A 23,466-nucleotide genomic window follows, 5' to 3' on the forward strand; every position below is an offset into this window, starting at 1 on the left:
TCTCTTTCTATTTTTTTTTTCCTTAGTGGACTAAGTAGGTAATCAGGCTTAAATGTCCTCAAGGCAGAATTAGCTCTGAGTGGAGCTGAAGTAACATTGCACATGGCTGGGTATATGCGGATTTAAATGTAACCCCCTGGGGATATCACTTGATCAAGTCAATCGACCTTTTTTGTGTGTGTGTGTTTCCTCAACTACTAACCCTTTCACTGACCACGTGCTACAGGAGGGACAGGAGAAACTTGATAACCTGTTTTGTTAGTAACCATTATTTTCATCTCACAGGGCCATACGCAACCACTAGAGCAGGGGTCTCCAACCTTGGCAACTTTAGGACTTGTGGACTTCAGTTCCCAGAATTCCTCAGCCAGCCATGCTGAGGAATTCTGGGAGTTGAAGTCTACAGGTCTTAAAGTTGCCAAGGTTGGAGATCCCTGCACTAGAGTATTCCTAAGTTTAAAATCCTAATTAGCAAAAGTGTCATAGATAGATTGTGGAAACCTTTCGGGAAAAGTATATTTTCTAAAACTAGCTAAAACACCACTTTTTTTGAGTTGTACCATAAAATTATATATCAATGGAAAGATAATTTAATCAAGAAAGTAATGCAATAACTTTTATGAAGGATTTGCTATTAGAATAGCAGTTACAGTATAAAGAAGAAAAGTGAAACGTAGAAAAAACAAGATATTCAAAAATTATCACCCTAGAAAAAACGAAATACAAAAATTATCACCATGTCAGTTAATACTTCGTTGAGTAACCTTTAGTATGAATTAAGGTCTTAAAACGGTCTTCCCATGGAGTGAACCAAGTCTTTTAGTTCTGCAGCTGTTATAATGTGAAACCAAGATTGAAGGATTGCTTCTATTAACTGGGTTTTATTGCTGGATCACTTCTGACTAACAAGTTTCTTTAGTCGGCTCCATAGATTTTCAATTGGGTTAAGGTCTGGGCTATTCCCTGGCCATTCCTGCAGTAGAATAGGATTATTTTGAAACTCCAAAAAAAAGTGGTGTTTTTTAGCCACCAAACCTCAAAAATACATTTTTCCCAAAATGTTTCCACAATTTTAGCCATTACTGCAGGGTTACTGTTCAGTGCATTTGTCTATGGCAATGTTTCTCAACCTCAGCATCTTTTAAGATCTAACATTATAGATAAAGCCATTAATTCATGAAAATACACTAATTTTTCAAACTGGACAATTTTTAAGACATGTGGACTTCAACTCCCAGAATTCCCCAGCCAGCATCTTCAAACTGCCACGGTTGAAGAATATTGGTATATGGCATATCAGCATCTTCTTCTTGAGACTTTTCCTTAATCCTTCCTTAAGTGACCAGTGACGATAAAGCTTATATTCTTTTAATGATTTATATACAAATAGAAAGATAGGAGACATATTGCCACTGCAGATTTATTCAATATTGTTCAGATTCAGCAGCCTGGATTGTGCAATATTTCCACATTGTTTTTGTGTCACCTTGATTTTAGGAAGGGAGTCTTACAAATTTGGGAAATCAGAAGCAGAGATAGCTGTGAAGAGGTTGTAACTCAAATGCCAACATCATTCCTGTTTTCTCTCAAATTCATTTATAAGGCTGATTTCATATTCACTTGTAAAGCCAATGACAAATTACCAAAAGTGCACTGTCACCAACACACCAGAAAACATACATCCCTTGTTAGCTTCAGAAAGGGATGAATGACACAGTAGAACACCATCATTTCTATGCTACCCAAAAGCTTTTTTGAGACCGATGTTCACCCAACCAACAAGTGGCATCACACAAAATAAATACAAGACCTCATTTGATTAATTCAAGAATTCCTGCTTGCAAAACATCAGATCAATCAATGTACGTGTCATAGGAATAGCAGGTTATGTGCCATTAAGAAAGAATGCCTTGTTCCACGTTATGCATAGGTGGTTAGTGGGGAAAAAAATCTGAATAGTGTTAGATGTAAAGAATACTTACTCAGTTATCACTTGCACAAAACTAACATCATGACAAAACAAATCATTTTTTCCCCCAAAAAATTGTGCTGTCCTTTTAGAAGACCATAGAAGACTTCTGCCAGATTGGTCCGTTTCTATATTCTGTTGATGCCTTACATTAGTTTTCATTTTCTCATCCAACCAAATGGCTCTGCTCTATCAAAATCTCCCACAGAGTATCCACAGGGATCTCCAAACTTGGCAACTTACGGACTTCAGTTCCCAGAATTCCCCAAGCCAGCAGGAAATGTGAAATGTATTCCATCCAGCATGGATGGCTGGGGAATTCTGGGAGTTGAAGTCTACAAGTCTTCCAGTTGCCAAGTTTGGAGACCCTGCTCTTACAGAATAAAATAATTGGATTTTGTTCTCAAGACTGTGAGAGTGATAGCAATGTTGAGGTAAAACATTTCCATATTTTTCCCCTGAACTGTTGCACAAAAAGGCTTTTTTAGATCCATAGGTTATCGGAAGGATAAAATATGAAAGCTTGGGACAACTGGCACTACTGCTATGCAGATGGAATATATTTTATATTTCAGCAAGACCTGAGAAACTCCTGACAAAAGCCCAACTGAAATGACAGGCAATGCTCTGTGGCCAGTATGCTTCGCTCCTTCTGACTTCAAATGAGATTATGTTCCAGCTAATATACCTGTTTGTAAAACAACAGTACTTTCCAAAAACAAAGAAATAGGGACTGTTAGTACTTGTTTTACAAAACCTTCCATAAATCTTGCTAGAAATACATATCATGACAAAGCTGGATGTGCCTCTTTATATATCTCATTCTATCTTGCACTGACCTGCAGGAAGATAGGAACCTCAAAAAACAAAAAACAAAATCCTAAACAAAACACATAGTCTCATAGTTTTGTTACTCTGATCCTATACTTAAATAGTTGGTCTACCTTCCAGTGGAACCATATCCAGTGGTCTTCGTTTAACAGTTTTAATTTAATATTTTGAACTCTGAAATTGTGCAGTGTGCAAAACAGGCATAATAACCCGAAAAATTAATCTACTTGGAGATGGACCTCATTTCTCCAATTCATCAAATATTAATTGCCAATATTTAAATAGCTAAACAAGATACAAGGACAAGGTTTAAAACTAACCGGCTACCGACAAAGGACTTTGATGAGTAATTCATCTGCACTACTTTGAAGTATCTCACTCTTTCCCTTACTCTCTTAAACCCAGTTGTAGGTTTAGAAGAACACCAATGGTGAGCCAGATTCTCTGTTAGGCACTACAATAGGTAAGTGAGTTTGCTTTGAACTTAGCTTCCCATCAATAGAAATACTCAGGATTCCTCTTATAACTAGAGGCATCATCAAGATCTTTACAAAAGATCAATATAACCATATCCAAATTCAATTAGGAAAAATAATAATAATAAACATCTCTTCCTAGAAGGGAAGCCATTGCATCCGTTCCAAGCTGCCGACGGGACTGAATTTCAGAATGCTTTCAGAATTCTCTATCCGCAACCGTGTGAAATAACGATCTGTCCGCTTTCTTTCCGAGCTTCCAATCAACTCAGTCTTTAGGAACAAACAGGAGATTGGGCGCTTTGCTGTCGAGCTGCACTTGGGAGGTCCTTCACAGCTCTGGCCCAGAGGAAAATCTCTCCATCAGTCTTCTTCTGCTGTCTTAAACATGAGGATTGCATTGTATATTTTCAATGCAGGCCCCAGTTTGATGCTAAGGATTTTAACGATGTCTGACTGATTGAGGAGAAGAAAAGCTTCGCCGTCAATTTGCTGCAGAACCGGAAAAAAAAGAACAATGGGGTTAGTGTGTTGACTGAGGGAACCCAGCTCCTGTATCCTTCAAGTTAACAGCAAGAGAAAGGCACCAAAAACGACAATTGGTAGTTATGACTGCCTGGTTCATATATTACAATAAGCCCTAGTTTGGGAAAATGTTTTAAAAGATGAACTGAATCACTGGGGACCTATGTTTGGAGTGACACACGAAGCCACTTGCATCCTTAATATTTCCCCTTTCCACTTTAATATCCTCGAATGTACTTCAACCCTTTTGATGATAAGCCCTTTGCATAAATGGACTGCAGGATTCTTGGTAGAAACTTTAAAGTCTTTTGATTTGATTTGTTTTGTCTAACAGAGTACAGTGAGTAGGAAAGTAATCCTAGGAAGAAACAATCCACATGGCGAAGGACTCAAAAACCAGTCTGGTAATATTACACGTGCTGCCCAAATGACCATAATTAGCACTTACAAAGTTGATTAGCATTATCAATGCATAATTGCCAAGAAGCTTTAGGTTAAGACCATCACAACAGACAATATTTGTACAGTCTTTAAAAATTCCAGAATACATTGCTTGGATTATATCTCCTTTCTGTGATGTTAACTAATTTTGTCTCTCTTGTTTCGATATACAGCAGTGAGGGCGAACCTTTTTGGCACTGAGCGCATGTGCTCATCAGTGCCACAACCCGGAAAAGGAGCTGCCAAGGGCGCATGCCCCTCCCTGAAAATGAATGTTTGGTTTCCGGCATGCGCATACGCACCGGCAAACTAGTCTTCTGGGTTTCTGGCGCGAATGCGCGTGTGACGATCAGCTTGCCAGTGTGCATGTTCACACAGGAAAATGGAAGACCAGCTCTTCGAGTTTTCAGCACTGCTGCACACATAAAGGCCAGCTGATCGTCATGCTTGTCAGCGCACCAGAAACCTGGAAGAGGAACGGGTAATGCCGCCCGTGCCAGGTGACATGGCTCCACATGCCACTTCAGGCATGCATGTCATAGGTTTGCCATCACAGATATATAGCATTACTGTAGGAGAAAAGTAATGCCTTCTTTAAAGGCAAAATTTTACTTTGACCCTTTTTGGGGGGGCTAAACTGCTAGACTACCTTACTACTTAAGTTATATGGACAAATTCATCATTTTTTTGCTGTTTTTGAAACTAATCTGGGAAAAGACTGGATAGGAACATACCACAATAACCTATCTCATCTCTCTTCTTCAGATCCTGCCCTTTAAAAAAAACTATCAGACACAATAATCTTATTCATACTTCATAGTTGTACACATATCAGTGCTGAGCCATGGCTTTGAACCAAAGTTTTAAGAAAGTTTGATTCTTGATTAAATAATGACCAGTGTGCTAATGGCTTTACTGGAGCTTCCTGTCTGAGGCTGCAAAATCAAAATGACCACTAAAGGGCAGCAAAGAGACACAGGAAGTTAGCTTTTTGCTGCCACCTCATGGTTATCTGATTTGCTTGCTTGGCAGAATATGTCCTGCCAGCCTGTGTGTTCTATTTTGGGAAGGCTCAATATTTATCATAATCCACTGACTGGTTGTTTGTACTTATAACTATATTATAAATAATATAATACACTCCATAATTATGAAGTACATTATAAACTACATGAACTTCCTGCAGTTTATAGCCTTAAAATATAAATCTATAAAACAGAGCACTAAAATGTAAAAGGAACAATCAGAAAATAAAACTGCAGACCCCAAATAGCTCTAGATTGACAAACCTTGAGGCTGGGATCTCTGCCTCTTTCTCCAGCAAGTTCAAGTACTGAAAGCTCTTAATCACCATGACTATGGCTCCTCTGGTTAGTTTCAAATCTATTTCACCAACATTTACATTTCTTTCCCATTTCCTTTTCCTGCATGTGCCTCAAATCCTCAGTTGTCCACATCTCTCTGAACCATTATCATTACTTTATATTCCCATGTAAAACTTCACAATTCACTTCCTAACCACCAACATCTAACCGCTCAGCTATAGGCTTACCACTGTATTGTACCATTTATGCAGATTAATGTCAATTCTAGAACTATCTTGGTTATAATAATAATAATAATAACAACAACAACAACAACAACAACAGAGTTGGAAGGGACCTTGGAGATCTTCTAGTCCAACCCCCTGCCCAGGTAAGAAACCCTACACCATTTCAGACAAATGGCTATCCAACATTTTCTTAAAAATTTCCAGTGTTGGAGCATTTACAACTTCTGCAGGCAAGTTGTTCCACTGATTAATTGTTCTAACTTTAGGTTAAGGCTGTTTCTCACAGAAATGATGATTACAGAATACCTTTCCGTAGTTTGCTTTTTTACGTTCCCAAGATTACATTAGACCTTTGATGAAGGATAATTTGGTCCAGTGGTTAAAGTCACTAAGCCTGTCAGTGGAGAGCTGGCAGCCCGGTTTGAGACCCGAGCTTTGTGCAAGGGGTGAGCTCCTATCCCTTGCTCCAGCTCCTGCCCACCTAGCAGTTCGAAAGTATGCAAATGCAAGTAGATTAATAGGTACCACTTCAGTGGGAAGTAACAGTGGAAAATGTCTTCAGATAATGCTGGTTGCCTCGGTCAAGGAATGGAGATGAGCACTGTGCCTTAAGAATTGGACATGACCGACAGGGAAATGCTTACCTTTTTAAATATGATCCTGTTACATTATGACCCATATTGGTGGCAATGAGCTAATTAGCACAGGCAATTAGCAATAATAAGACGGTAGAAAAATAGCTGGTTCCTTAGCTATAACAGGTTCAATAGAATTTAGAATAACAGCGTTGGAAGGGACCTTAGAGGTCTTCTAGTCCAACCCCCTGCTTAGGCAGGAAACCCTACACCACTTCAGACAAATGGTTATCTAACATCTTCTTAAAAACTTCCAGTGGAACATTCACAACTTCCGGAGGCAAGTTGTTCTGCTGATTAATTGTTCTAACTGCCAGGAAATTTCTCCTTAGTTCTAAGTTGCTTCTCTCCTTGATTAGTTTCCACCCATTGCTTCTTGTCCTACCCTCAGGTGCTTTGGAGAATAGCTTGACTCCCTCTTCTTTGTGGCAGCCCCTGAGATATTGGAAGACTGCTATCATGTGTCCCCTAGTCCTTCTTTTCATTAAACTAGACATACTCAGTTTCTGCAACAGTTCTTCATATGTTTTAGTGTCCAGTCCTCTAATCATCTTTGTTGCTCTTCTCTGCACTCTTTCTAGAGTCTCAACATCTTTTTTACATCGTGGCACCCAAAACTGAATGCAATATTCCAATTGTGGACTTACCAAGGCATTATAAAGTGGTATTAACACTTCACGTGATCTTGGTTTTATCCCTCTGTTTATGCAGTCTAGAACTGTGTTGGCTTTTTGGGCAGTTGCTGCACATGGCTGACTCATATTTAAGTGATTGCCAACTAGGACTAGATTAGCCATGAAATTTATAAATAAGGGGTCTGTGCTAGTGCAGTAGGTTATTTGGATGTCCCCAGATTTTACTATTATTATTATTATTTTTGTGAGAGCCCTTCCACTCCAAAACACACGTGATCTACTGTTTAATGCTGAAACCTAAACTTCTCTCAGTTCTGAACACTCCTGCAGATCCTAATCATGATATATTATCCTTGAGCTTAAGGAGAGCAGAAGATGGTTGGTTGGCCAAAAAAAACTGTGATATAACATCTTCATTGTGGCACTGTGTAGTTTGTTTATTTGAAACGAAAGAGCAGCCAGATGAAAAATCAGTTGACTTGAGGACAACAGATTTTTCAATGTGGCTACAAAGAGGTCATGATCTTTATCAAATGACTCTGATTACCCATAAGGCATGACTGCCTAATTAGGTTATAACATAGCCTAGTAAGGGCTGCGACCCATTTAGCAAAATATTAAGGAGAAATTATGTAATTTGCCTTGACCCAAATAGTAACAGAATAAGCACAGATTCTTATTAAAGGAACTGGCAGAATGGAGATAGAAAGCCATAACCCTTCAAACATCAAGAGCGTGGAGAAAGCTCTCCAGAGGATGACTGGCTTTTGAAAAAGTATAGGAAAAGTAAATTGTTGGTACTCCGAAAACCTGGTGATCTTGGTTATAAATGAAGTACATTTCATTTGGAACCTGGCATTCCAGAAAACCAAATTACCACCATGTTAGAGGGAAAGAACAAGAAGCTACTTCTGGGGTATTTAGATGAAAACTGGAAAAAAAAATCCATAAAGGAGAATATTTCTATATATGGGTATCTTGGCTTGTTGCAATGCTTGGTACAAAATGGGCAGGTTTTCCAACTAAAAATCTAAACTTTGTAATATATTATGTATATAGACCAATGTGCAAATCTGGTATCCATATGGACAAAATAGGGGAATGAGAAGGAAGAAACTGCCTTCCCATTCTTTGCTTATCATACTTCTTGGAAATTATAGCACCAAAACTGGAAAAAAAAATCCATAAAGGAGAATATTTCTATATATGGGTATCTTGGCTTGTTGCAATGCTTGGTACAAAATGGGCAGGTTTTCCAACTAAAAATCTAAACTTTGTAATATATTATGTATATAGACCAATGTGCAAATCTGGTATCCATATGGACAAAATAGGGGAATGAGAAGGAAGAAACTGCCTTCCCATTCTTTGCTTATCATACTTCTTTATTTGCAGATCCCTCGCATCCTGGACATAAACTGTTTCAACTCCTACCCTCAAAACGACGCTATAGAGCACTGCACACCAGAACAACTAGACACAAGAACAGTTTTTTCCCGAAGGCCATCACTCTGCTAAACAAATAATTCCCTCAACACTGTCAGACTATTTACTGAATCTGCACTACTATTAATCGTTTCATAGTTCCCATCACCAATCTCTTTCCACTTATGACTGTATGACTATAACGTTACTGGCAATCCTTATGATTTATATTGATATATTGACCATCAATTGTGTTGTAAATGTTGTACCTTGATGAACGTATCTTTTCTTTTATGTAACACTGAGAGCATATGCACCAAGACAAATTCCTTGTGTGTCCAATCACACTTGGCCAATAAAATTCTATTCTATTCTATTCTATTCTATTCTATTCTTGGAAATTATAGCACCAAAACTGGGAAATTTAAAACTGACGATGTGTGACTGAATTTTCAAAGCAGGTTCAACTAAAAACATATTTTAAGTATCTAACTCAAGCCTCCCATCTGTACATTGCGATATGCTTTTCAGCTTAGATACGGAATATCAAATAAATGTGAGTAGTCACTTTAAAAAAAAACCACTCAGCATTACAATCACTTTTCATTAGAGAAAAGAACAATCTTTTATAAAGCTAAATGATATGCTTAAGATTGCAAATTTAAAAACCCCAAAATAATAGATCCTGCAAATGTATGTAAAGAAGATCAAAACTTTGCAAAGCTCTGGTTCTAATCAGTGGTGGGATTCAGCCAGTTCGCACCACTTCGGGAGAACCGGTTGTTAACTTTCTGAGCAGTTTGGTGAACTGGTTGTTGGAAGAAATCATTAGGGCAGAGAACCGGTTGTTAAATTACTTGAATCCTACCACTGGTTCTAATGTATGTTAAAAAAAGGGAAACCAGATAAACAAAACAGATTCCATAAAACGGAACTTAGGTGTTCCTTGACTTACAACCATTCGTTTAATAAATGTTCGAAGTTACAAAACCTCTGAAAAAAGGAACTTATGACCGCTTTTCACACTTATCACTGTTGTAGCATTCCCATGGATCAAAATTCAGATGCTTGGTAACTGGCATGTATTTATGACGGTTGCAGTGTCCCAGGGTCACGTGATCCCCTTTTGCGACCTTCTGACACGCAAAGTCAATGGGGGGAGCCAGATTCACTTTACAACCGTGCTAACTAACTTAACAGCTGCCATGATTCACTTAACAACTATGGCAAGGAAGGTCGTAAAACGGGGCAAAACACACCTAATAACTGTCTCCCTTAGCAATAGAAATTTTAGATTCAATTGTGGTTATAAGTGGGAGACTACCTGTAGTTAAATATCAAATTTCCTTATCCACATTGGAATGTCTGCATTTACTGTTCTGTCTCCTTCCCCACTTCGGATCAACGAGAAATCGCAGCTGCCTGCCAAAGTTCAAACAAATGACTCACGGAGCAAGACTTTCAGCTCTTTTTGAAACGGTTCAGCTAGCTTTTGCTTCCCGTGGAGTGAGAGCAGTCCCAAAGCTCCTTATATATCCTGTGGAGGAGGATATATAAGGAGCCCCACCCTTCCCTTTGATGACGCCGCCTCTCTAATCTTCTGAAGCGCGGGTCAATCCAAGCTTGACTATTTACATTATCTTTTGAAAAACCACTTCATGTTCTTGCTTCTTGGTACCAAAAGTGTAAAGGGTGCAATTCCCCAGAACATTTTTCGGATGGAATTGCACAGCAAGATGTGATTTTTCGGGGCTTTGAGGGCTATAATGTGGAAAAACAGTATATTTGGTATGCATCAGTCACCGTAAGTACAAAAAAAAAAAAAAATCACATATATCCACACAATGCCTACCCACTTCTAATAACAGGTAATCCTCGACACACGCCCACAATTGAATCCAAAATTTCTGTTTCCAATTGAGATATTTGTTATCTGACTTTTCCTCCATTTTACCTTTTTTGCCACATTTGTTAAGTGAATCACTGTAGTTGTTAAGTTAGTAACACGGTTGTTAAGTGAACCTGGTGGCAAAAGGTGATCGTATGATCCCAGGACATTGCAGCGGTCATAAGTAGGAGTCAGTTGCCAAATGTCTGAATTCTGATCACGTGATCATGGGGGTGTCCCAATGACCGTAAGTTTGAAAAACCGCCCTAAGTTGCTTTTTTGGTGCCGTTGTAACTTCGAATGGTCACTAAATGAACTGTTGTAAACCGAGGACCACTTGCATAATAGAACTGGTGAGGGGTGGAAAGAAACAAGGAGCACAAAGAGCGTATCGGCTTCCTGAGTATGATTTCTTATAAAAAAAACTGTGCAGCAAACATCGTCCAGACTCCAATCTGTCAAATCAACAATTCACAGTCTCAATATATGTAGAGTACATCTATTATTCCCATGAGTAAACTGAAAAAGTCTGGACATCTTGAGCTTAAAACCTCCATTATTTCCCTGGCTCACTTCAGTTCCCCTCCTGCCCACCCCTCTCCCCAAATCTGGTGCTTTTAATGCAAATACTGTAATACAAACAGTCAGCTTTCCTACTCTGCTAAGAAAATTTTGCTAATAGAGGCACCGCAGGCTGGTCCTTTGCTATTTCCAGACCAAACCCGCGAGTAAGATCTAAGCAACCCATGGGCCAGATCCAGCCCACGGATCTTGAGTTTGACAGCCGTGTTCTAGAAGGTCTGCAGGTGTTTTTAAAAGTTAAGAGCAATGTGGGGATTTGACCTCTTCACTAAGGCTTTCTTTGTCGCGCTGCTAGTGCCCAAAGGACATAACAGACCTCTCTTTCTAGGTACGCTCCTATTGTAGTACATGCAGAGCTAATGTTGTAGAAAGTTCACCTTTCAATTTCTTTTCAACATGTGGACTATCAAGCTCTGCTATTTAGAGACACTGCTTCAAAATACGACCTTATATATATATATATATATATGTATATATATATAAACTTATTCTCTGGCTAGGCCTCACTAATAATTTTGCCCAATCCCTTTGGATTCCTTTTATCATTTTCACAGATTTTTTTTTCCTTCCATTGTTGTCATTTAGGAAATAGAAATAAAAATTAAACTGAAAGCAACCCTACCTGCGGTGCCTAAAGTTGTTTATTTAAACGTAATATGCTTGGGCAGCTCAATTGCTTCTAATGGGCTATTATAGCAGAGTTCAGCAGTTCTGTCATTTACATCTTAGTTCAAGCCAAGTCTCTTTCTTAATATAGATTTCATTCCAGTCCAACGTTTTTAATAGGCTGATGAGTAGACTGCATCAATTTCATACAAGGTATAGAATGTGGTGTCCTACAAATCATATTTTTCCTTTCTGAAGCCTGATGTTCAGGATCTGGTTTTTACATACAAACACCTGTTTCCCTCTTATCAATTCTTCCCTGCTTTTATTAATTTATGTTTGAGTCCCCCTAGGGGTTCACTTCTAAATAGCAAAATAGTTTGCAGATTAAGTCCAGCTTTGTACTAATAGCATTTGATTTGTTATTATAGCTGTTTATCCCGTAAATGCCTGTCTGCTCAATTTTTCTATACTAGTGAGTGATAATCATGGACAACAACCCTGCTCGGCTAGAAATGTTACATGTTTTCTGCCATGCTCTACTACAGGGGTGTCAAACTCAAGGCCAGCGGGTTGGATCCAGTCTGCAGGGTTCTTCAATGTGGCCTTCAGAGCCAGCCTGGAAGTAGCAAAGGACTGGCTCATGGTACCTCTGGCAGCAAAAAAAGGGGGGGCTGTACATAGCCCCCCTATCCCCCATTTTCAGCCTGGACAGCCTCTTGCAGCATTTTGCCGGCCAAAACAAGGTGTGGGGGGGAGGCAGGGTGCTGCAGGAGGCATCTGTCCTGTCTCTCTCTCCCCCTCCCCCAGCCCGCGGAGAACTACAATGCTGATCTGGCCCTCGGACAAATCCAGTTTGACAGCCCTGCTCTACTACAAGCCTATACAACGAAGCAAAGAATGCTTACGCGATTACACTGCTATTACACTTCTATTGCTGTTTGTCAGCCACAGGCCTATCCGAGTTGTGTGCTTTCGTTTATTCCAATCCTATTGTCCCAGATGCCAGATTTTATTTACTAGGCTTTGTAAAGTCTTGGCTTCAGAACCAATTCCAAAGATAAGCAACTTTTTCTTCATCAACAGCCATGTCTGAGTAAATGACTTCTTTCTGAAACAAAAACTCCTACCGTGGATATGAGCTGTGGATATGAGCGTGGTGGCACAGTGGTTAGAGTGCAGTACTGCAGGCTACTTCTGCTGCCTGCCGGCTGCCTGCAATTTGGTGGTTCAAATCTCACCAGGCTCAAGGTTGACTTAGCCTTCCATCCTTCTGAGGTGGGTAAATTGAGGATCCAGATTGTTGGTGGGCAATAGGCTGACTCTGTAAACTGCTTAGAGAGGGCTGTAAAGCACTGTGAAGTGGTATATAAATCTAATGATATTGCTATTGCTACCTGCACCTCGTTTTTTGATCACCTGGTTTTCCTTTTTATAGAACCTGATCTAAAAAAACCAACATGAACAACATTTTCTAGTCCTTTTGGCATAGCCTCTAAAATTCGAACTCTGCCCATCCTGAATCATACTACATACATTTGCCCCCTTGGAACGCTACAGGTGTCCACTAAAAAGTAACGGTAAAGGTTTCCCTCCCACATATGTGCTCGTCGTTCCGGACTCTAGGGGGCGGTGCTCATCTCCGTTTTAAAGCCAAAGAGCCAGTGCTGTTTGAAGATGTCTCCATGGTCATGTGGCCACCATGACTAAACGCCAAAGGCACACGGAATGCTGTTACCTTCCCACCAAAGGTGGTCCCTATTTTTCTACTAGCATTTTTTACGTGTTTTCGAATTGTTAGGTTGGCAGAAGCTGGGACAATTCACGGGAGCTCACCACATTATGTGGCACTAGGGATTCGAACCACTGAACTGCTGACCTTCTGATTGACAAGCTCAGTGTCTTAGCCAGTGAGCCACCGTCTCCCTACCAACTGTAAAACCTGAGATCTATCCATTTCAGGACCACTGAGGTAGATTGACATCACAGCCTAAGTTTTGTTCTGGTGCATCTTTCAACAGTATCGGAATAATGTTGCAATTGTCATGCTAGGCCAAATGTAAATACTTGAGCTGCAAGATGAACTAGTCTTGAAGAGCACCCGGAGGCTCCAGTTGGTTCAGAATGCAGCTGCGCGGGTGATAGAGGGAGCCGCTCGTGGCTCCCATGTGACACCACTCCTGCGCAGGTTGCACTGGCTACTTGTGGTCTTTCGGGTGCACTTCAAGGTGCTGGTTACTACCTTTAAAGCGCTCCATGGCTTAGGGCCGGGTTATCTACGGGACCGCCTACTGCTACCGACTGCCTCCCACCGACCCGTGCGCTCTCACAGAGAGGGACTTCTCAGGGTGCCGTCCGCCAAGCAATGTCAGCTGGCGACCCCCAGGGGAAGGGCCTTCTCTGGGGGGCTCTTACCCTCTGGAATGAACTTCCCACAGGACTCCGCCAACTTCCTGACCTTCGAACCTTTCGCCGTGAGCTGAAGACATATTTGTTTATTCGTGCAGGACTGGCATAGAATTTTAGATTTTATATGGTTTTAATTTTTAATGGGTTTTATTGTTTTAGATATATTTTAATCTGGGCCAAATTGAATAAGTTTTTTAAATATTATTTTATCTTGTATTTATATTGTTGTTCTGTTTTATCTGGCTGTAAACCGCCCTGAGTCCTTCGGGAGAAGGGCGGTATAAAAATCTAAATAAATAAATAAATAAATAAATAGTCCTGAAATTATTTTGGTATAAATTTAATTTCTAGAAATAAAAGGTTTTCCAAACTGAGAAAGCCACTGAGCATGGCAAAAATGCCATTGCATTTTTTAAGGCTGATGAAAAACAACACTACTGTTTATATACAGCCTGTTTCTAGCATGTGGAAATGAATAGTTGAGGTCAGTAGTAAACTACGTGAATAATAAAAGATCTCTCCAGTAATGTGTTTGAATATTAGCAGCTCGGGGTTGGTAGTTAGGCTGTTGGTTTGAGCTCCGAGCTTGGCATAGTTTGGTTGCAAATGTTTCGTCACCATTTGAGGATACATCGTCAGTGCGTTTTGAATAATGTCTCCTCGAATGGTGACGAAACGTTTGAAACCAAATTGCCAAGCTCGGAGCTCAAACAAACAGCCTATCTCTCCAGTAAATATGGGGCATTATTCCAGGTTTCTCTAAGAAGATGAGAATAGATAAACCTTCCACTTGGAGGGTAGAGAGTAAAAAGTATGGATTGATACTCTAAATCAGGGGTGTCAAACTGGTGGCCCGCAGGCCAGATGCATCACACGCAGGCCACGCCCACCCTTGCTTCGCGAGGTGAAGGAAACATTGTGAAACGGCACGTGACGCCACCAAGATGATGCAAGTTTGACACCCCTGCTCTAAATTATTCTTAAGAGTGAACTCTTGATCAACAGTAGATGGTCTTAGCAATCTACTCTTTTACCACTCAGCATCTTAAAAACTGAAAAACATAGGTGCAACATTCTAAAAGAACCTATCTTACAAACAAGTTGGTTAAAAAGTAGATCACTTTAACTATCTCACTTTTCAAGTACAATTCAAGATTAAATGTCCACTGGAAACAATTGGGTATGCCAGCAAGGCAAAGCCAAGCCTATGTACAAAACAGGTATTAGATGCCAACACAAGTTTATGTTTGTTCTAAGCAACTGGACATTAACTGTATTCTACGTGGCAACTTTTGCCAATGACTATGAAAGGAATAAAAGAGTACGCAGATTCAGTTGTTTGCGGAATGCATCTGGTTCACAGAAGACATCTACAAATGTTTCTCTGGAACTAAAGCTGGGTTAATTTGGTACAATTTTTAGTCTCCAATACCATTCTTGAGATCATTCCTTCGCCTGGAAGATTTCAGGAATCTCCAGAAGCCTAAAGCAAGATAACTTACCTCTTGTCGAAAAAGAGCGGCCTGATCTTTGCAACCGGGCAGACGCTGAATGAAGCCAGCCACCTAGAAAAAAAATGTTAAGAAATAAAAAAACAAAAAAGTTACAATGACAACAAGCAACCTGCCCATTTTGTTAGCTTGAGCAAAATATTGTAAAACATAAAGGGTTTTCTTGGTTGAGAGAATCCTGTAGCTTATAAATCAAAAATGTATTATACTTAGTATGAAGTTGGCAGAAATTTGTAAAGGATAGCTACATGGGACACAAGAATCCTGGCAGGTAGGCAGACAGGCCCAAAGATAGAGCCTAGACCCATTATGGTGAACCTATGGCACACGTGCCCGAGATGGCACGCGAGCCATCTTTTCGGGCACACAAGCCATCGCCCAACTCACCTGCAGCTGCGCATGCGCCTCCCCCCCAGCTGGTGCTCAGGCCTCTGGTGCACATGCGTGCAATTCAGGGGACCTAGCTGGTCTTCGGAGCTCTCCTGTGCATGCAGGCACATTTGTGCATGCGCGCAAGTATTCTTGGTGTTTGTGTGTGTGCATTATGTGTTCAAAAGCCACACGCATGTGCAGATGGTGTGATTGCATGCACAGCACACGGGGAGCTGTGTGAAACCTGCATGCATGCACAAATGGTACGGTTGCATGCACTGCACGCGGAGGAGCCGTGCGTTAGCGCAGATGGCACGTGCACGCAGAGCGCGTACCTGTTTGATACTTGGTGAGTAAAAGGTTCGCTACCACTGGCGTAGACAGTGAGCCAAGTACAGTATTTCTGGCTCAGCTTGCATAGCTTAGCTATTTTGACCACACGCTTCAGATAGCAGCAATGGAACTAGTATTCTATTGGCCCCAGCAGGCTTGGTATGTTATCCCCTATAGCGGGGATGTCAAACTGGATTACTTCAGGGGCTGGATTAGCACTGTAGCTCTCCTCCGCAGGCCAGGCCGGGGTGGTGGTGGTGGAATGGACAGACCCCTGCCAGCCAAAATGGGGCATGCCCCCCCCCGGCCCCATTTTGGCTGCCAGAGGCACGGCGGGCCAGTCCTTTGCTATTTCCAGGCTGGCCCTGTGGACTAGATTTAAACACCTTGCAGGCCACATCCGGCCCATGGGCCTTGAGTTTGACACCCCTGCCAGAGGTGGTATTCAGCAGGTTCTGACCAGTTCTGGAGAACCGGCAGCAGAAATTTTGAGTAGTTCGGAGAACCAGTAAATACCACCTCTGACTGGCCCCACCCCCATCTATTCTCTGCCTCCCGAGTCCCAGCTGGTTGGGGAGGAAATGGGGATTTTGCAGTAACCTTCCCCTGGAGTGGGGTGGGAATGGAGATTTTACAATATCCTTCCGCTGCCACGCCCACCAAGCCATACCATGCCACACCCACCAAGCCATGCCCACAAATCGGTAGTAAAAATTCTGAATCCCACCACTGACCCCTGCCCTATAGGAATCATTGTGATCTAAACTAAATTCTCCTGAGTTATGACAGGCACAACATTCCTACCACAAATAGTACGAGATGAATCATTAAATGTCAAAACCACACTACCACACCACACCCCATTTCTTCCCTTTCAAATTCTTGGTTGTGGGGTCTGAACCTGAAAAGGTGGTTTTCTTGTAGACATTTCATTACCAAACTAGGTAATATTATCACTGTTCTTTGTGGTTATCTATTTCCTTGCTTCTGAGAAATCTATTACAGATTCTTAATAAATGTCCACTTGCAGTGTTATTTTCAATTTCCTTGCAACAGATTCTTCTCATTTTTAAAAAAAGTTATTTCGATTTTCTTTTGGCGCTCAGAAAGCAGATCTAATTCTAAGAAGTGGAGAAGATCTGCAACTTAACACTGATTTATTCATGATGATACTAGTGGTGCTTAAACGCATGACCCATATGGGGCTCCTTATACCAATTTGTTTATTTCAAGGTAGTCTTGTCAGTGAGCCTTAGAGTCAGAGGATCTGAGAGGATAGGCCAGTCTGTTACAATGACAACTGCTCCTTTCACAAAGAAGTAAGCAACTCACAAGGGGTTAAGGTGGAAGAGAAAGAGACATAAAATATGAAACTTGGGACTGCTATACATATAGCCTGATTCTTTCTTTTTTAAAAAAACGTAATTATTACTGAAGATGTTTTTTCAACAGAATTAAAAACAGTACAAATTTTGAAACAAGGAAGAATAAAGTAATCAGAAAATGAAAAACGATAGAAAAAGAAAAAAAAAGGGGGGGGGGAAAGGACCCTAAAGTTTGCTTCAATTCCATTCAATTCAATTCCATTGCCAATATCTCTAAATAAAGAGATTAGCTTAGTCCTAATAGGTAAGACAGACAGTAACATTATGATGCATTTATCCAGTGGTGAAATATGAACTGGTTTGCTACCGGTTCACTGACTGCACATACGCGCCAAGTGTGCGCTGCGCACGCATGCACAGTACACACCAGGAGGAGGTTTGGAAAGGTGAATAGAACAGCGAGGGGGGGGGAAATCAGCTGTGGCGCATGATCTTGGGAACCTTTTTAAAAAACTTTTTAAAAGAATTTTTTACTATCAGTTTGGGCAAATAGGTAGTAAAAAATGCTTTAAAAAAGTTTTTAAAAAAAGGTTCCGACGATTATAGCTATGCCACGCGATCGTTAGAACCTTTTTCTTTACTTTTTGAAAGCGTTTTTTTACTACCTATTTGCCCGAACAGGTAGTTAAAAAATGCTTTTAAAAAGTTAATTGTGATTTTGGGAACCTTTTTTTTTTTTACCTTTTTAAAGCATTTTTTTACTACCGGTTTGGGCAAATAGGCAGTAAAAAATGCTTTAAAAAAGAAAAAAAAAAAGGCTCAGATGATCACAGCTGTGCCACATGATCGTCCAAGCCTTTTTTAAGAAAAAATTTTTTAAAAGCATTTATTTATTTATTTAATTTATTTAATTTATTTTATTCGATTTTTATACTGCCCTTCTCATACCTATTCACCCGAACCGGTAGTAAAAAAAAGCTTAAAAAGTAAAAAAATTAAATAAGAAGTTTCGACAATCAGCTGAGTGACGCGCGATCATGGGAACCTTTTTTTTTTATTTTTAAAGTATTTTTAACTACTAGTTCCAGAAAAACGGTAATAAAAAAATTCTTAAAAAATAATTTAAAAAAGTTCCGACGATCGCATGTCGCTCAGCTGATCGTCGGAACTTTTTTAAAATATTTTTTTACTACTGGTTCAGCGAACCAATAGGTTTTTTTACTACCGGTTCAGGTGAACCGGCCCGAACCAGTAGCATTTCACCTCTGCATTTATCTAAATCAGTGGTTCCCAACCAGTGTGCCGCGGCACTAAGGGGTGCCGTGAGATCTTTTGAGGGTGCCGGGAACTTTTGAGCTACGGAGATTTTAAATATCTATTTCCTTATAAGGGTGCCGGGAACTTTTGAAAGGCTTTCCAAGGGTGCCTCAAACAAGAAAAGGTTGTGCCTCAAACAAGAAAAGGTTGGGAACCACTGATCTAAATAAAAGTATGTCCAGAAATGCAGCTTTATTCTTCACGTATGTGTAAGATCTGTTGAACTCAATAGGACTCCCACTCAAATAAATGTGAATAGGATGAGTTAAATGTAGAAGGGTTTCAAGATATAAATCGAATTTCACTTATACAGTTATCTCTCCCAGATCTCTGCAAACGTCTACTTTAAAACTCAAAGCAACTATTCCAAACTTGCAACAGGTTTTGTCTCTACTTCTGAGTAGAGACATTAGGCACTAGACACAAGGACAGGTTTTTCCCGAATGCCATCACTCTAATTCCCACAACACTGTATTACTATTATTCTTCTCTTCCTTACTAGTATCTATCTATTCCCACTTATGACTACAACCATGTTGCTTGTATCTTTCAATTTATATTGTTTTTATTTGTTTCCTAGTATGATTTGATAGCTTATTAGTAACCTTGACTATCATTAAGTGCTGTATCTTTTTATTCTTGATGAATGTATTTTATTCTCCTTATGTACACTGAGAGAATATACACCAAAGACAAATTCCTTGTGTGTCTAATCACACTTGGCCAATAAAGAAATCTAGAATTCTATTCTATTAACAGTGTCCAAGCAGCTCTGTCAGCAAAGCTGGAAGACACCGCCAGAAACCCTCTCAAAATAAAACAATTTAACCTCCCCCAGCTTTGTGGTCTCTATGTAAACAGAGCCTGTTCACTCTCACTAATCCCTATAATCAGCAACGTTGGTGGGCGGGTTGGGAATGATGGGTGCTGCACATCTGCATGGTATGAAGTTGGGCCAGCTGGACCCAGATTCTCCCTTCAAGAACTTTGCATTATGCCTCTATAAAGTACAACTCATCGGTCCAAAAGTAAGTCTTTGGGGGTTCCTGAACTTCACCTTCCTTTCCCCAGCACAACTGCAAAGAGCTCCCAGATGTTTAGTTTGGTACTGCCCATAATTTAATACCCAACTGAAGTTGGATTTCCACGCACGTGGCTACGCATAGCTCCCCAACACAGCCATTCGGTACCATGTTTAATCCCTCACTCAGCCATTTCTAACCCCCAGCAAAATGAAAAAGAAATGGACTGTGCGACATAGGTAAGGATGCACAGCTAAAGCCAAGAGCTGGAAGGGAAAACACCACAATGTGTAGCCTGACCCCCAAATTAAGCTTTCACTACAAAGTGACAGCCTTGGCAGAACAAGCCTATGTGTCAGCAGTCCTTGTTACACTGTGGGGATGGTTTGTGACGCAGCCACGCAAGCATGCGCAGGGCCAATGGGCAAGGGATTGTGAGTCAGCAGCCCAGAGAAGGACAGAAAAAGCTATTGTCAGTGGAGGCCCCCAAAGGGGCAGCTGCTTAAAGAGGAGGGCTCACTAAAACACCCAGGATCAATATCTATCCATACATTCCAGATCCTGGCTGGTTAAAAGTTCTGGCTGGGTTAACCCTCGCTCCCGAATTTAACCACAGCTGCACAGCAGAGCAAGGAACAAAATCGCTGGCTGTGGGAGGTTAAGGATGAGAGAGAGAGAGGGAGGGATAGGGGGAGGGAGGGAGGGAGAGGAAGGGAGGGAGGGAAGGAAGGAGGGAGGGAGAAAAGAAAAGCAGAACTTACCTCTTCCACGCTCCATTTGGCCACATTCTTAGCAGTGAGGCCCGAGACCTCCGGCAGCAGTTTGCAGTGCTGCTCCCAGCAGAGATGGAGACGGTGGGTCGGATTGGTAGACAGGGAAGGCATGAAGACAGACTGGTGGAGGGTCTGCTGCAGAGCAAAGGCGGTGTCTGGTAGGAGGTCAGAGATGAAGGTGGGGGTAAGGGAGAGAGAAAGAGAAGGAAGGAGAGAAAGAAAGAAAAATAAATCTAATAATCCTGGTTCAGGTGCACTTTGGAAATCAAGAAATCACTTTTCTTCAGAACATCCCTCTCCCCACCCCACCATCCCACCCCCAAAAAAGGGGGGGAAGACCAGAACCCCAGTGCTGTTCTGGCGGCTGTTAGAGATGTCCTGATGCTAACACTGGAGGAGTTGCCAGCAATCTATTACCAGAGAGGAGGCGGCTGGGTGACTGCATCTTCAGCTGGAAATTAATGGCACCATTCCAGCTTACGGTCTGTTCCCAGCCGGCTAAGAGCACTCAGATAATGCCAGATAATGACAGGCACTGGCTGACTCCCAGGAGACAAGGCTCCATGGTCAGGGAGCCTGGCAGCCTTCATCCGGATGTTAGCATCGCTCCCCATGGGTGAAAGGACCAGAGATGCTAAGGAATGGAAAGCAATTCGATCTTTTCTCCCTCTGCCCCTCCTTGCCCCTTCCCTCCGATGTGACGTATGTGAGATCATTTGGTTTTTGCTGTCTCATACTGCGGTAAGAACCAGGGGGCCCTGACTCTGGGTAGAAAGAAGAAGAGGAAGTGTTGATGGAGCACAGCCTAGCAACCCTTCCTTGATTGACAATATTGGCTAATTAGGGTTTTGGCTTCTCCTCCTCTGCTTACAGATGAAAAGGAGCCAATATAACTGAACACTGGGACTTTTTTTTCTTTTTCAGGGTGCACTGATTGGAAACAGCTCTGGTGACATCTACTGGCAACAGGGAAGGATTGTTGCTCGCCCTTTCGCTCCTCTTGAAGGTGAAGGTAAAGGTTCCCCTCGCACATATGTGCTAGTCGTTCCCGACTCTAGGGGGCGGTGCTCATCTCTGTTTCAAAGCCGAAGAGCCAGCGCTGTCCGAAGAAGTCTCTGTGGTCATGTGGCCGGCATGACTAAACGACAAAGGTGCACAGAACACTGTTACCTTCCCACCAAAGGTGGTCCCTATGTTTCTACTTGCATTTTTTATGTGCTTTCGAACTGCTAGGTTGGCAGAAGCTGGGACAAGTAACGGGAGCTCACCCATCATACGGCACTAGGGATTCGAGCCACTGAACTGCCAACCTTTCGATTGACAAGCTCAGCATCTTAGCCACTGAGCCACTGTGTCCCCTTCGCTCCTCTTAACTTCACTCCTACTGGTAATTTTAAAATAATTCAGGTGTTTTAAAACGGGGGGGGGGGGGGAAACCTGTGGACCATGGCCCACTACCAGACCATGGCCTATTGGCCACCCGGCCCTGTGAATGGCAGGCCAATGCAGGTGCACACACCCCACTCACACTAACGTCACTGTGAGCGCCATGCGGGCCCTAGCATCGTTTGGCTGCTATCACCGTCATGAGTGTCACATGGCTGCTACAGCCACGAGCATTGCCTGTGTGCTCACAGTCCCGTTCAAACGCACGTATACGCACGTAAAAGCGCCTGCCCTCTTCTCTGGGCTGCCAACCCAGAAGGTTTGGGGAACTCTATTTTTAAAAGATTCACACCTGGCCTGGTTCATAAAAGATTCATAATTTTAAACGTTCATTAAGCAACCAGTTGTAAGTTGAGGACTACCTGTATGCTGGTTTGACAATTAGGCCTGGGTAACTTATCTCAATCAGAAGCACATTTGGGACAATTTAAAGAATTTGAAGGATTAAAAAAGGAAAAAGGATGTGTTTCACTCAAGTCCAGAATTGGGAATTTTTTGGGAAGATGCTAGAAGTCCATTGGAGTCCCTAAAAGAACCTCCCAGTGTTAAGAGCTAGGAATACCCAGCAGCATTTTAGTATGAATCCCACTTTTTTGCTTCCCTACTCAAGACTAAGTTTTAAAAAATTCCCAATTCCTTTGTAGGGAAGACAAAATTCTCTGGGGACTGAATTTGTTTTTACTGATTGCTGGCAGAAACAGAGCACTTCCTCTCAGACAGATCTTTGAGACCACAGTGGCCCTTACAATTCAAGAAAGGAAGAAGCATCAAGGCAAACTTGAACTAAGGAAAATAATGGGGTTCTAGTTATCATGGAACCCCATTATTCAATATTTAGAATCCATCAGCACAAGAATTCACAATAGTTTCAATAGGCACTAAAACCAACCTCTTTCTCCATCGGCCTCTTGCTTCACTAGCTGGAGCTTTATATAGCTATGTGAACAGCCAATCCTGCAAAATCAAATTTGGGTGTTAGCTCAAGAAAGTATTACGGTTTGTAAAAAAAAAAGACGAGAGAGTTTTTAGCCAGGGAGTGCAGGTAGTCCTCGACTTACAACCTTTCATTTAGTGACTGTTCAAAGTTAAACCAACACCAGTGGTGGGTTTCAAATTTTTTTACTACTGGTTCTGTGGGTGTGGTTTGGTGGGTATGGTTTGGTGGGTGCGGCAGGGGAAGGAGACTATAAAATCTCCATTTCCTCCCCACTCCAGGGGAAGGTTACTGCACAATCCCCATTTCCTCCCGATCAGCTGGGACTTGGGAGGCAGAGAATAGATGGGGGCGGGGCCAGTCAGAATTTTTACTACCTCTTCTCCGAACTACTCAAAATTTCCACTACCAGTTCTCCAGCACTGGTCAGAACCTGCTGAAACCCACCTCTGAACAACA

At 41.5% G+C, this 23,466-nt stretch overlaps 1 protein-coding gene across 4 annotated transcripts in view; it reads right to left on the bottom strand.

Moving 5' to 3' along the window:
* Positions 1 to 820: 820 nt before the first annotated feature.
* The window catches only part of LOC131204247 (lethal(3)malignant brain tumor-like protein 4), a 61,260-nt gene continuing 38,614 nt past the window's right edge, over positions 821 to 23,466 (bottom strand). For 3 of the 4 annotated variants that reach the window (XM_058195288.1, XM_058195291.1, XM_058195289.1), the window contains exons 17-20: positions 22,963 to 23,027; positions 20,616 to 20,782; positions 15,477 to 15,539; positions 821 to 3,768 (exon numbers count right to left, since the gene is read on the bottom strand). In XM_058195288.1, coding sequence (XP_058051271.1) covers positions 3,640 to 3,768; positions 15,477 to 15,539; positions 20,616 to 20,782; positions 22,963 to 23,027 — 424 coding nt within the window. In that variant the 3' untranslated portion in view covers positions 821 to 3,639. The remainder of the gene's footprint in view (positions 3,769 to 15,476; positions 15,540 to 20,615; positions 20,783 to 22,962; positions 23,028 to 23,466) is intronic. The other variant, XM_058195292.1, reaches the window with a different exon arrangement.

The sequence above is a fragment of the Ahaetulla prasina genome, chromosome 10 (assembly GCF_028640845.1).
Source record: "Ahaetulla prasina isolate Xishuangbanna chromosome 10, ASM2864084v1, whole genome shotgun sequence".
Classification (NCBI taxonomy): domain Eukaryota; kingdom Metazoa; phylum Chordata; class Lepidosauria; order Squamata; family Colubridae; genus Ahaetulla; species Ahaetulla prasina.